Source organism: Oryctolagus cuniculus, chromosome 10 (genome assembly GCF_051225735.1).
Source record: "Oryctolagus cuniculus isolate XC-2025 breed Fujian yellow rabbit chromosome 10, ASM5122573v1, whole genome shotgun sequence".
NCBI classification, from domain to species: domain Eukaryota; kingdom Metazoa; phylum Chordata; class Mammalia; order Lagomorpha; family Leporidae; genus Oryctolagus; species Oryctolagus cuniculus.
This window is the reverse complement of record NC_142876.1, coordinates 81,688,021-81,700,597: the sequence shown is the minus strand read 5'-3', so window position 1 is coordinate 81,700,597 and position 12,577 is coordinate 81,688,021. Positions and strand designations below refer to the sequence as shown.

At 51.4% G+C, this 12,577-nt stretch overlaps 1 protein-coding gene across 14 annotated transcripts in view; it reads right to left on the bottom strand.

Moving 5' to 3' along the window:
- The window catches only part of EOGT (EGF domain specific O-linked N-acetylglucosamine transferase), a 44,814-nt gene extending 33,629 nt beyond the window's left edge, over positions 1-11,185 (bottom strand). For 3 of the 14 annotated variants that reach the window (XR_016214660.1, XR_016214664.1, XM_002713300.6), the window contains exons 1-6: positions 10,973-11,185; positions 9,910-10,253; positions 9,186-9,241; positions 6,141-6,355; positions 4,600-4,700; positions 3,485-3,593 (exon numbers count right to left, since the gene is read on the bottom strand). Coding sequence is in view for 8 of the 14 variants with exons in the window: in XM_002713300.6 (XP_002713346.2) it covers positions 3,485-3,593; positions 4,600-4,700; positions 6,141-6,341 (411 nt within the window). In the remaining 6 variants the exon portion in view is untranslated. Of the gene's footprint in view, positions 1-3,484; positions 3,594-3,957; positions 4,073-4,599; positions 4,701-5,407; positions 5,528-6,140; positions 6,356-7,475; positions 7,495-9,185; positions 9,242-9,354; positions 9,577-9,909; positions 10,254-10,567; positions 10,787-10,972 lie in introns of those variants that run through there. The other 11 variants (XR_016214659.1, XR_016214662.1, XR_016214663.1 and 8 more) reach the window with 8 other exon arrangements.
- Between the last annotated feature and the right edge of the window lie 1,392 nt (positions 11,186-12,577).

The window sequence follows — 12,577 nt, the reverse complement described above, 5'->3', positions numbered from 1 at the left end:
TGAACACAAGGCCTCACTCTTTCTCTGCCGGATGCTTTAGAGTTTGTAGTTGGTAAAAGATTGCAGTAATCTGGGGGCCAGCAATGCCAGCACCCAACATGGGCTCTGGTTTGCGTCCCGGCCACTCCACTTCTGATCCAGTTCCCTGCTAGTTTGCCTGGAAGAGCAGCAGAGAATGGCCCACATGCTTTGACTCCTACACTGACATGGGAGACCCAGAGGAAGCTCCTGGCTCCTGGCTTCAGAATGGCCCAGCTCCGGCCGTTGCAGTCATTTGAGGAGTGAGCCAGAAGATAGAGGATCTCTCTCTTTCTCTCTCTAACTATTCCTCAAGTGGATGAATAAATCTTAAAACATTGAAAAAAAAAAAAAAAAAAGATTGCAGTAATCTGATTGCATCCCTGCAAAATTCCTCCCTTGAAGGCCTGGAGCGGTGGCTCAGCCAGTTAAGTTGCCACCTGCAATGCCAGCATCTCATAGTAGAGCAGTGGTAGGAGTCCCAGATACTCTGCTTCCTATCTGGCTCCCTGCTAATGTACCTGGGAAAGCAGCAGCAGATGACCCAAGTGATTAGGCCTCTGCCACCCACATGGGGGACCTGGAAGGAGTTCTAGGCTCCTGGCTTCAGCCCCAGCCATTGCAATCATTGGAGGAGTGAACCAGTGGATGGAGGCCCTCTCTCTCTCTCCCTTTCTCTGTGTCATTCTACCTTTCAAATAAATAAATCTTTTTTAAAAAATATTTCTATGTTGAAATTCTAATGCCCAACAGGATGCTGGGGTTTGGGGACCTGATTAAGTCATGAGTGGCAGCCCTCATGAGCGGGATAAGTGCACTTATAAAAGGAGCCCAAGAGAGCTCTTTTTCCCTCCTTCTACCATGTAAAGACACACAGAGAAAGCAGTTGTCTGCAACCCCGAAGAGGGACCTCATCAGAACCCAACCGTGCTGGCGCCCTGATCTCACACTTCTGCCACCCAGAGCTGTGAGTACTACCTTTCTATTGCTTGTAAGCCTCTCAGCCACTGGTATTTTGACACAGTGGCCAAACCACTAACACAGGGATCATAAAGTAGATCACAATATAAAGTGTATCAAGGTAAAACCAGGGCTGCAACAGCCTTTCACAAACCACTGTGACAAAGGTATGCAAGATGGGGTTGGGGCGCTTCCCCCATCATTTTTTTTTTTAATTTTTTTTTTTTTTTTTTTGACAGGCAGAGTGGACAGTGAGAGAGAGAGACAGAGAGAAAGGTCTTCCTTTGCCGTTGGTTCACCCTCCAATGGCTGCCACGGCTGGCGCGCTGTGGCCGGCGCACCGCGCTGATCCGATGGCAGGAGCCAGGTGCTTCTCCTGGTCTCCCATGGGGTGCAGGGCCCAAGGACTTGGGCCATCCTCCACTGCACTCCCGGGCCACAGCAGAGAGCTGGCCTGGAAGAGGGGCAACCAGGACAGAATCCGGCACCCCGACCGGGACTAGAACCCGGTGTGCCGGCGCCGCAAGGCGGAGGATTAGCCTAGTGAGCCGCAGCACCGGCCGCTTCCCCCATCTTAAGACTCAAACAGCTGGGCTCCAGCCAACATGTGCCAGGTGAAAACAAGTGTCTCTTACAGGCATCCCGCAACAACGCAGGTTCATACCACACCCCGCATCTTTGGGCTTCACTCACCTTTTCTCTTAGAATTGCTATTCACTCTGTGATACGAGGACCTCCCATAGTATCACAGAGCATAGATTCAGCTGGTGACTGCAGGTGAATTTAAATGTTTGTTTGATTTCTGACTGCCTGGCAACAATGCGGTCCTCTGAAATGGCAGAGACTCAGAGTTCAAGACCACCGGGTTATAGAGCAATATGTCTTAAGCAAAAGTACTTATACCTCCAAAATTAACACTGAGACCTGGGGCAGGCATTTGGCCCCATGGTGAGGATGCCACTTGGGATACCTGTATCCCATAGCAGAGTGCATGGCTCTGCTTCTGATTCCGGCTTCCTGCCGATGTGCACATGAGGTGGAGCAAGTGATGGCTCATTTACATGGGAGACCTGGACTGAGTGCTAAGTTTCTCTTGGCTTTGGCCTGACCCAGCCTAGGGTATTGCAGGCATTTGGGACACAAACCAGCAGATGGAAGATCTCCCTACATCTGTCTGTCTCTCTGCCTTTCAAATAAAGAAAAATGAAAAAACAAAAAACAGATGTCTTTTCCTGGGAACCAGGCTCCGTACTGAGCATTTACATGCATAGAACTTTATTTCGTCCTTAGCACGTGCTCCCTGCGTTTTCATTCCACAGGTGTATTTCTGTGGAGTAGCCACGTGGTCTTGGAGAGGTTGCTTTACTGCTCCAAGGGCCCTGTTTCCACTATGGTAAGTTGGCATCAGTGGTGTCTGTTCTGCCTGACTGCTGCCACGCTTGTCAAAATCAAATTAGGTACCACACAGGAAGGTTTTCTGCAGACTGTGATATGCTAAGCAAACATATAGTAGCACAGTGGGGGCTCAGCAAGTGTCCCAATGTGCCTGAGGAGGAGTGTACAAAGACGCAATGTAGGCCGGCACCGCAGCTCAATAAGCTAATCCTCCGCCTGCGGTTCTAGTCCCGGTCGGGGCACCGGATTCTGTCCCGGTTGCCCCTCTTCCAGGCCAGCTCTCTGCTGTGGCCCAGGAAGGCAGTGGAGGATGGCCCAAGTGCTTGGGCCCTGCACCCCATGGGAGACCAGGAGAAGCACCTGGTTCCTGCCTTCCGATCAGCGCGGTGCACCTGCCGCAGCACGTTGGCTGCGGCGGCCATTGGAGGGTGAACCAACGGCAAAGGAAGACCTTTCTCTCTGTCTCTCTCACTGTCCATTCTGCCTGTCAAAAAAAAAAAAAAAGACGCAATGTACCAGGGCTGGTGCTGCAGTGTAGTGGGTAAAGCCAGTTGGAGTTCCAGCTATTCCACTCCCAATCTAGCTTGCTGCTAGTGTGCCTGGGGAGCATGTTCCAAGTATGGGGGCCCCTGCACCCACATGGGAGACCCAGATGAAGCTCCTGGCTCCTGATTTCAGCCTGGCTCAGCCCTAGCTGTTGTGGCCATTTGGGGAGTGAACCAGCAGATGGAAGATAGATAGACAGACAGACAGACAGATCAATCGATCTCTCTCTCTGGCTCTGTCTCTCAAATAAAATAAACAAATCTTTTTAAAAAAAGATGCAATTTACCCATTTCTCCTCTTTAGCATATACAAAACTAAAAATATTTCAACTGCCTCAAAATAGGACACCCTAAAGACACGTGTGAAAAGGAGGCCAGGGCTTCAGAAGGAAACAGAACAACCTATTTGGGGAAGTCAAATCACATTTGAAGCCAATAAACACGTGAGCATGAAGGATTCCCCTCCTGGTGCCATCCACCTGGTTTTCACACTGCGATCCAGACAGCAGAGCAAACAACAAGTGATAAAAACAAGCAAGCTCATGGCTAAGGAGCTGTGTGCCCACCGTGTGCTCAGGCCGACAGAGTGTGTGCATCTCCTCCAGCCGCTCCCTGGCGTAGCCAAAGTCAGCCTGCTTCCAGAATATGTCCTCGGCTGACTCCACCGTGTCCGTCCTAGTCACAAGAAAAGGATTGGAGGATTGTTGCATGCTTTTTGCTTTTTCCGGACTTGAAATTTTTCTTTCTGAGAAGTTAAATCGCTAGAAATTCCTTGCTACTTCTTGGAAGTCTACTGATTTTTCCCAAAACTCTCTTTCACTATAGAAAGTTACCAAAATGGGTTATTCACAGGTTTACTCCTTAATAAAAATACACAACGGAACCGTGGGAAGTTAGGGTCCTGAAGAACTGTAAACAATGAACTACTCATTACGGCATCTTCTTTCACCTAAACCCTCGCAGGGCTCAGAACACTCGATACACTTAACTCTGCCCAACAGAACCCCAAAGACACCACCCATTCATCATCATAGCAGACCTGGGGGGAAATACGTTCTATGGTCCAGACTGCTGCCTTCCCTCCACCCTCCCTATTCCAACCCTATTAGGAAACTGGCGTATGGCCCAGCTACCAGAGCCAGGCTCCACCCCCATCCTAATGGGATTCGCTGCTCCTGCTTCCCTGCCCGCCCTCAGGCAAAGTTTTAAAAGGGCCTGTTCCTGCACACATGCTCTCTTGGTTCTTCTTAGTTCTCCTCTCCTGCTCTCTGCTCTCCTCTCTCCTCTTCTCTGCTCTATCTTCTCTCCTTGCTAGCTCCTCTCCTCTCTGTTTCTTTCTTATATTCTTTCTCTCTCTTTTTCCTTCGCCGCCCCTTCACCCCGGTTTGTTGGGTGTTCCCCAATAAACCCTTTCCCTTACTTCGGTGTTCAGTGTGTTTTGCAACAGCTAACATTAATATATAACACACACCCCCCCCACCCCCCACCCACAGGAAACAACAGATGTTCCTGTCTCAGTGAAACACAGACAAGTTGAACTCCTGAGTGTTTTGGCTAACTGGTTTCTAAAGGAATGGCTGTCTCAAACCATAGGAGTGTATCTGGGAATCAGGGCATCAACGCACACTGCAGACAAAGTAGAAGCCTGCAAGGAGAGGCGAGTCTTCCAGAGGAAACTTACCACGCCATGTCCACGTAGCTGCACACCGGGTAACCAAACCTGAACTCCGCTGTGCAGGATTTCTCATATCCCCAGCAGGACTTCAGATTTTCTAAGTGTTTCTAGAATGCAAAATGGGTACATTTACACTGGTCTCCCTTGTTCTGACATTTAGGGAAGACTCTTAGACTTTTCCATTAAGAAAACAAATCTTTGGCCGGCGCCGCGGCTCAATAGGCTAATCCTCCGCCTAGCGGCGCCGGCACACCGGGTTCTAGTCCCGGTCGGGGCGCCGGATTCTGTCCCGGTTGCCCCTCTTCCAGGCCAGCCCTCTGCTGTGGCCAGGGAGTGCAGTGGAGGATGGCCCAGGTGCTCGGGCCCTGCACCCCATGGGAGACCAGGAAAAGCACCTGGCTCCTGGCTCCTGCCATCGGATCAGCGCGGTGCGCCGGCCGCAGCGCGCCGGCCGCGGCGGCCATTGGAGGGTGAACCAACGGCAAAGGAAGACCTTTCTCTCTGTCTCTCTCACTGTCCACTCTGCCTGTCAAAAAAAAAAAAAAAAAAAAAAAAAAAAAAGAAAACAAATCTTTATGGAACTCGCAGGCTCATGGTTTACAGCATGCTGTATTTGTGCAACAATAACTAAAGCAAATTGTAAGAGCAGCAGTCTCAAGGTTTTAACAATTATCCTGACTACCCCCACCATGCCTGTCTCCTAACCAAAAGTCTAGCTTTGACTTGTCTTAAACTAGAAGTTCTTGAAGCTGCCATCCTCAATTTAGCAAACTGATTCTAAAATCTAAAGAAGACACATTGGAGTTTCTGTTACCGAAAGAATCACAGCTCAGTTGAAGGGATAGGGAAGTTTACTCCTCAATCAGGATCAGCTGGGGACCAACAAGGTCAACAACTCTGCAGCCCATGGGGGAGCTGACAACACAGCCAGCAAGGCCCCAGGAGCAAGGCTGCTCTGAGACTCAGGTCTGCTTTTCCCTGTGCTCCCTGTGCCAGCTCCATGGGAAAGGAAGTGCCTCCCAAGGACCAGCTTTGATCTCCAGGGCTGTGTGAGACATGCTAATGGACTCCTATTTGAGGCCTTTCCAAGTCTTTGAAAACCAGAGGGAGGCCACAGTAACTGTCCTAATTATGTGGAACCCAAGGCTGAGGTGTTGTTACAGCAATGAAGAAGGAAGAAACCGTCTTTGGTGCAGTTTAAGAGGGGGAGGTGTGGGAGGTGTGAGATTCTTCAGCGAAATCACTTTGCGCAACATTGTTTTTCTGTACAAAATCTACCTTGCTTCAATGGTGCAACATACAGATGGCGTGGGCTGCCTATTTATTTCAGTGACGAGTTGGATTTTAAATGGTACTTATGAAAGGGACATACATTTAATGTTCAGGCACTCTGGCAGTGAGAGAGGAAATTAAAACAAGGATGGACTCAGAATGACAAGGGAAGGTTAGAATTCCACCTGCAGGCTCAGGTTATAGAGCAGAACTAGGAAACCAGCATCAACGGCACTCTTTGACAAATAACTAAGAGGGGGAGAAAGGACACCTACCTTATACGGACAGTGTGGGTCTTTCTTACAGACGGTGGCAACGTGCCTGTTATTGTGCAAGAAGAAGGGAATGTGCTCCTCGGGCAGGCGGATGCTGCTGTAGTCATACACTGGCTCTCCTGGAATGCTGCCAGCCCCATCTTGGCCACTCAGCGGGACTTTGTGAAGTAACAATGCTCCAAAGACAAGGAGCATTAACATAGCAACTTCCAAACCTAGGGGCCGGATGGAAAACACCTTCCTTAAGAACTTCTTCAGTGGCTAGAAACTTCTTCAGTGGCTAGCGTGTGGTGCAGCCCTTAGGACTCTGGTGCCTGGCTGCAGTCCCAGCTCCACATCCGATTCCAGCTTCCTGCTCATGCGTACCCTAGAAGGCAGCAGGTGATGGCTCAAGTACTTGAGTCCCTGCTACCCACACGTGAGACTCGGATTGATTTCCTGGCTCCTGGTTTCAATCGGGCTCAGCCTTGGCTGCTGCAGATATTTGCAAATAAACTAGTGGAATGAAGATCTCCGTCTCTGTCTCTCTGCCTTTCAAATAAATATTTTTTTTAAAGATTCATTTTTATTTATTTGAAAGACAGAGTTACAGAGAGAGGTAGAGAGAGAGAGTCTTCCATCTGCTGGTTCACTCCTCCAATTGGCCGCAACGGCTGGAGCTGTGCTGATCCGAAACCAGGAGCCAGGAGCTTCTTTCAGGTCTCCCACGCGGGTGCAGGGGCCCAAAGACTTGGGCCATCTTCTACTGCTTTCCCAGGCCATAGGAGAGAGCTGGATTGGAAGTAGAGCAGCCAGGATACAAACCAGCGCCCATGTGGGATGCTGGCATTGTAGGCAGTGGCTCCACTCACTATGCCACACCGTTAGCCACACAAATAAATAATGTTTTAAAAAAGGAAAAATTCCTCTGAAAGGCAAAGAAAAGTGTCAAGAGCTTAGTATAATTACAACACACTCTGCTATGTCACTAAGCAATAAATACTTATTGAGCACCTGCTAGGTGCCAGGCTCTGTGCTAGGAACTAAGCGTACAAAAAGGAACAAACCAGAAAGATCCTTGTTCTCCAGGATTGTATTACCTAGCACCAGAGACATAAACAGTCAAATAAATAATACACTTCCAATGGGGAGAAGCACCATGAATCAAATAAACTGGGGGCCACCAACTTCTGTCTAGGAGGACGTAGGAAACATCTTTGCCTTTGCAGGACCTACGTGATCTGTGCGGCAACGACTCAACCATGCCTTTGTCAGGGAAGCAGCCACAGTTATTACAAAGGCATGGGAGTCTCTGTATTCCGGTAACACTTCATTTACAAAAACAACTCAGTATACCTGAAACAAAGAAAGGGAACATGATACACAACACAGCTTGGCCATTTCAAAGATGAACTTTGAAGTTCAGCCTCCTGGGTTTCTATCTCTGTCTAAAGGTGCCTAGCTCTATGATCCTGAGCAAGTTATTTGACCTTTCTGTGCCTCAATTTCCCCATCTGTAGAATGGACCTACAAATGAACCTTCCTGTGAGGGCTGCTATGAGTTAAATGAGTTAGTCATTGATAAAATGGGGGCTGGTGCTGTGGCACAGCAGGTTAAGCCGCTACCTGCAGCACCAGCATCCCATACAGGCACCGGTTTGTGTCCCAGCTGCTCCACTTCCCATCCAGCTCCCTTGCTAATGCACCTGGGAAAGCAGTGGAAGACAGCCTAAGTGCACCCATGTGGGAGACCAAGAAGAAGCTCCTGGCCCTGACTTTGGATCAGCTCAGCTCTGGCTGTTGCAGCCATTTGGGGAGTAAACTAGCAGATGGAAGATCATTCTCTCTGTCTCTCCCTCCGTCTGTAACTCCACCCCTCAAAAAAAAAAAATCTTAAAAAAGATGTGTCAGCAATAGAGAAAAGGAAGTGGAGTGGCTCCAAGCAAGTCTGTCTGTGGAATGAAAAGCAGTAATCACCATCAACATGTGGGTACCTACTGAGTTCCAGGGGGATCTTCCAAGTAGCAAGGAAGCAGCAAAGACCCAGTTGTCAACTAAGGTATAGCCCTGGTGATGCTAATGGCCCAGCAAGTATTATGACAATTTGTGATAAGAGGCAAGACTCAGACATTCCAGGAGTGCAGTTGAACTCTTCCCAGCCTAACACTGGCCTTAAAAACCCTTAACATTGGGGGCCGGCACCGTGCCTCACTTGGTTAATCCTCCGCCTGCGGCACCAGCATCCTATATGGGCGCCGGGTTCTAGTCCTAGTTGCTTCTCTTCCAGTCTAGCTGTGGCCCAGGAGTGCAGTGGAGGATGGCCCAGGTGCTTGGGCCCTGCACCCGCATGGGAGACCAGGAGGAAGCACCTGGCTCCTGGCTTCAGATTGGCACCAGGCATAGCAGCCATTTGGGGGGTGAACCAACAGAAGGAAGACCTTTCTCTCTGTCTCTCTCTCTCACTATCTATATCTCTACCTGTTAAATAAATAATAATAATAACATTAAAAAAAAAAAAAAAAAAACCTTAACATGGCACAAAGTGGCCTCTGCGTGTTCAGCTCCTCCAGTAAGGTTCCTAGCTCAGGCCAAATTCCTTGCATCTCTCCCACCCCATCATCATGCCATTCGCGGTTCACTTGAGGTGTCTTTGCTCTAATTTTTTAAGCGCCCTCTGCACCAGGTGACAGGGCACGGTCCATGCTGGACGTTCCTCAGCTGAGTCACCTGTTTTCTGGGGCCTCCTGCAAAATCCAGTTTTCAGAACCAGTCTCCACTGACTCCAGGCCTTTAGATACAGACTTTTCAATCCAACCTCAAGCTCCAAGGCTATGGGAAGGTACCTGGACAGTGGGGACACCAAGAGGAAGTCCTTTTCCCCTGTGCAGCAGTAAATATGATGGCTTTTCATTTAGGTAGCTCCGACAGCATCTCTACCTGTTGTAGAGCCGATCTGAATCAACATTTTTTTTGCTGGGACTTTTACCTGAGTTGAGAGCGATTTTAACAAAATATAAAACACATACTAATAGTATCAATGGCTCTACCTGTAATTAAAATAATTACCTTGTTAATCTCCAGAATCACAAAGAAGCTGTAGCAACGTTTGAGGTATGGAAAACCTGGCAGAAATGAAACAGATACCATTAACAGGACGTTAAAGTAGAGTTTATCATTCAAGAGGATATTTTGAATTAAAGGAACTAGTCTGAAAGAATAGAATTTAATGAGGTACCCAGTTGTGGCCCAGCAGGTTAGGCTGTGGCCTGTGACATCAGCATCCCATACCAGAGTCCCGGCTGCTTCACTTCTGATCCAGCTCCCTGCTAACGCACCTGGGAAAGCAGTGGAGGATGGCCCAAGTGCTTGGCCCTCTGCTACCCACGTGGGAGGCCCAGATGGAGCTCCTTGCTCCTGGCTTCAGTCTGCTCCAGCCCGAGCAGCCCTGGCAGTAGTAGCCTTCTAGGGAGTGAACCAGAAGATTTCTTTTTTTCCTGTATCACTCCATCTTTTGAATAAATGAATTAATTTTCTTTAAAAAGTGAGTTAGCCCCTAACCGGAAGGTCTGACTCACCTTCTTCATGAAAACCATACCTCTCAAAGCAAAGGATCAGACATGACTCTTAGCTCAGTAACTGAGGCCAGCTGCTCACCCACCTTCTGCAGCCCCAGTTGGCACAGGCCAGGGACAGCTAGTGGTGAGTGCCACACTCCTAGGAGCACACAACTGCCCCGGCTCTCACCGCAGTACCCCTACTCATCGCATCACTGGACTTCCCCACGACTCACCGTCGCTGGGCGTAAGGCCAAGTCCTGAGCTTTGGTTATCCGAGACCCTCGCCCTTCCTTGAGCTCCGGCTATCACTAAACTCAGCCACCCACGGAGGAAAAAGCAACACTCAGGCGACTGCTGGGAAAACTCTACAGACGCCGATCAACAACCTGGCTTTGGCGGAGGGCACGCAGGCACTTGCACCGGGCGACGAGGGTAACTACTGGTGCATGAAAGTACAGCCCCGGGGGCCTGGCAGGAAGCCCACGTGCGCGCAGGGATGCGGGCTGCGCGATGGTCAGTGCCTGTGCAACGTCTTCCAGCAGCTCCACTCCTACATGCCTTGACGGGATCCACAGGCCTAAAAAGCAGGGAGGAGGAAAAAAATCAAAGTCTGAATCCCGGGGTTGTCGGGCACCACACGGGTGAGAGGGGAGCGGAACCGCGTCGGAGCGCGCGAAGGTTTGAAGGAAGCAGTGCACAAATGAAACTTGAAACGCGCAAGGCTCGGACCCCTAAACCGGTTGGTAAAGTCTCACGCGGGACGCCAGACGGGGCTCAGAAGGGCCTGGCTGCCTGCGGAGCCGCAGAGGTGGAAGTGGCCCAGGAGGGCTAGGTGAGCCCCCGCGCAGTGGGGCGAGTCCACGGCGCGCTCAGCCAAGCCCCTGAGCCCACCTTGGGGACCCCGCGATCCGCCCGGGGCTCCTCCACTGTCGCAGAGACCTCTGGGGGCCGCCCCCCACGTCCCCGCTGCGCCAGGGAGGGGCCTGGAGGAGCAGCTCCGCCCCGGGCCGGGGAAACCGGGTCCAAGGCGTGAGGGCAGGGGCACCCCGCCACCTCCCCCGGAGCCCCAGCGGGGTGCCCGCGAATCCGGCGCCTCGCCGCCAGCACCCGGCAGGGCCACGGTCGGCTTCCCGACGGCCGCCTCTCCGGCCCACCGGGCATGGGAGGGTGCGGGCGGAGTCGGCGGAGAGGCTGCGGTTCCCGGGGAAGCCACGCCGGCAGCACGCACAGCCGGGCCCGGTGTGCGGCGGCGGGCAGGGGCGCAGGTGCTGGCCCTCGGCGCGCGGGGAGGCCCACCTGGAGCCGGGGAGCCGCGGCTGCGGAGCAGGAGGAGACGGCGGCGGCTCGGGAGCAGGGAGTCGTCATAACCGGCGACTCCCGCTCACCGGAAACCTCGGGCGCCAGAGCCGGGCCAGGGGGCGCCAGGGAGCAGGCGGGACACCTTGGGCGGCCGGCGCCGGGGGCGGGCCCGAGCCCTGGCGAGGCCGGAGCGGCGAGGGGCAGCGCTCCGCAGGGCAGGGGCGCGGATCCGGGAAACCACGCTCTGCTTCCCCTTGTGTCCTATCGCCGCTGAGATTAGGGTGACGGCCTCTCACCCCGCCACCGAAGCCGGGCTGGGAAACCGGGGACGCCAGCGCCCCCTTGTGAGCAAAGTTAGGCGAAAGCGAAGTGGGTGCTGCTGCCCTCCGCGTGGCCTCCGCTTACCTCCCTTCTTTGAGCAAACTTGCAGATTTGGGGACTGGACGTAATTGACAGAAGACAGGTTTTGGTCTTCCTGTGCCTGTTGCAAAGATGGTAATAAAGTGGTGTATTTTTTCTTATCCGAAAGCTCCCCATGTTCAAATGGCACTCTGAGGTTGTGTTTTTGTTTTAATGTTTATTTTTATTTATTTGAAAGGGAGAGAGAGAGGGAGACAGCGATTTTCCCATCTCTGGTTTGCTCTGCAAATGCTTGCCACAGCCAGGGTTGGGCCCGGCCTACGGGAGGAGCCAGAAACTCCATCCCGATCTCCAGCATGGTGGCAGGGACCAAGCCTGTGAGCCAGCATCTGCAGCCTCGCGCGGTGCGCATATTCAGGAATTCGGATTGAAAGTGGAGTTGTGGGGATCCGAACCCAGCACTTGGTTATGGAATGCTGGAGTCTGAAGCGGCAGCTTAACCTGCTGTGCAGCAATGCCCGCCCGTGAAGTTTAATGTTTCTGGTTTTATACTTACTTGAATGTAATTGTGTATATCATAATGACTTGAACACACCTCTCTCACTGACTTCTGTTCTTGCCCCCCCCCCCAAATTTTTTAAGATTTATTTATTTACTTGGAAGGTAGAGTTAGAGAGAGGCGCAGGGGGGTGGGGGGAGAGAGAAAGAGAAACAGAGAGACGGAGAGGTCTTCCATCCGTTGATTCACTCGCCAGATGGCTTCAACAGCCGAGCTGGGCCAATCTGAAGCCAGGAGCCTGGAGTTTCTTTCCAGTCTCCCCACGGATGCAGGGGCCCAAGGACTTGGGCCATCTTCTGCTGCTTTCCCAGGCCATAGCAGATAGCTGGATCGGAAGTGGAGCAGCCAGAATTCTCACTGGCGTCCATATGGGATGCTGGCACTGCAGAGGGAGGCTTTACCTGCTGCCCCACAGCACTGCCTTCCCTCATTTCTAGTATGCCATCTATAGCACAATATGGTCAATTGTCAAATACTGATCCACCTTAAACGGACATAGTGAAGGCTGATACCATCAGAATAAACGCACTCAGATGTAGAGTCACAACTAGTAAGTAATATAATCACAAGGAAGCTCAATGCTTTGTTTCCAAAGGCATACATGAGTTCCAATTTTTTTAGATGCTGTTATTAGAATGGATACAAGTTCTATTAGTGACCTGCTAATTCAGAGCTATTATCTG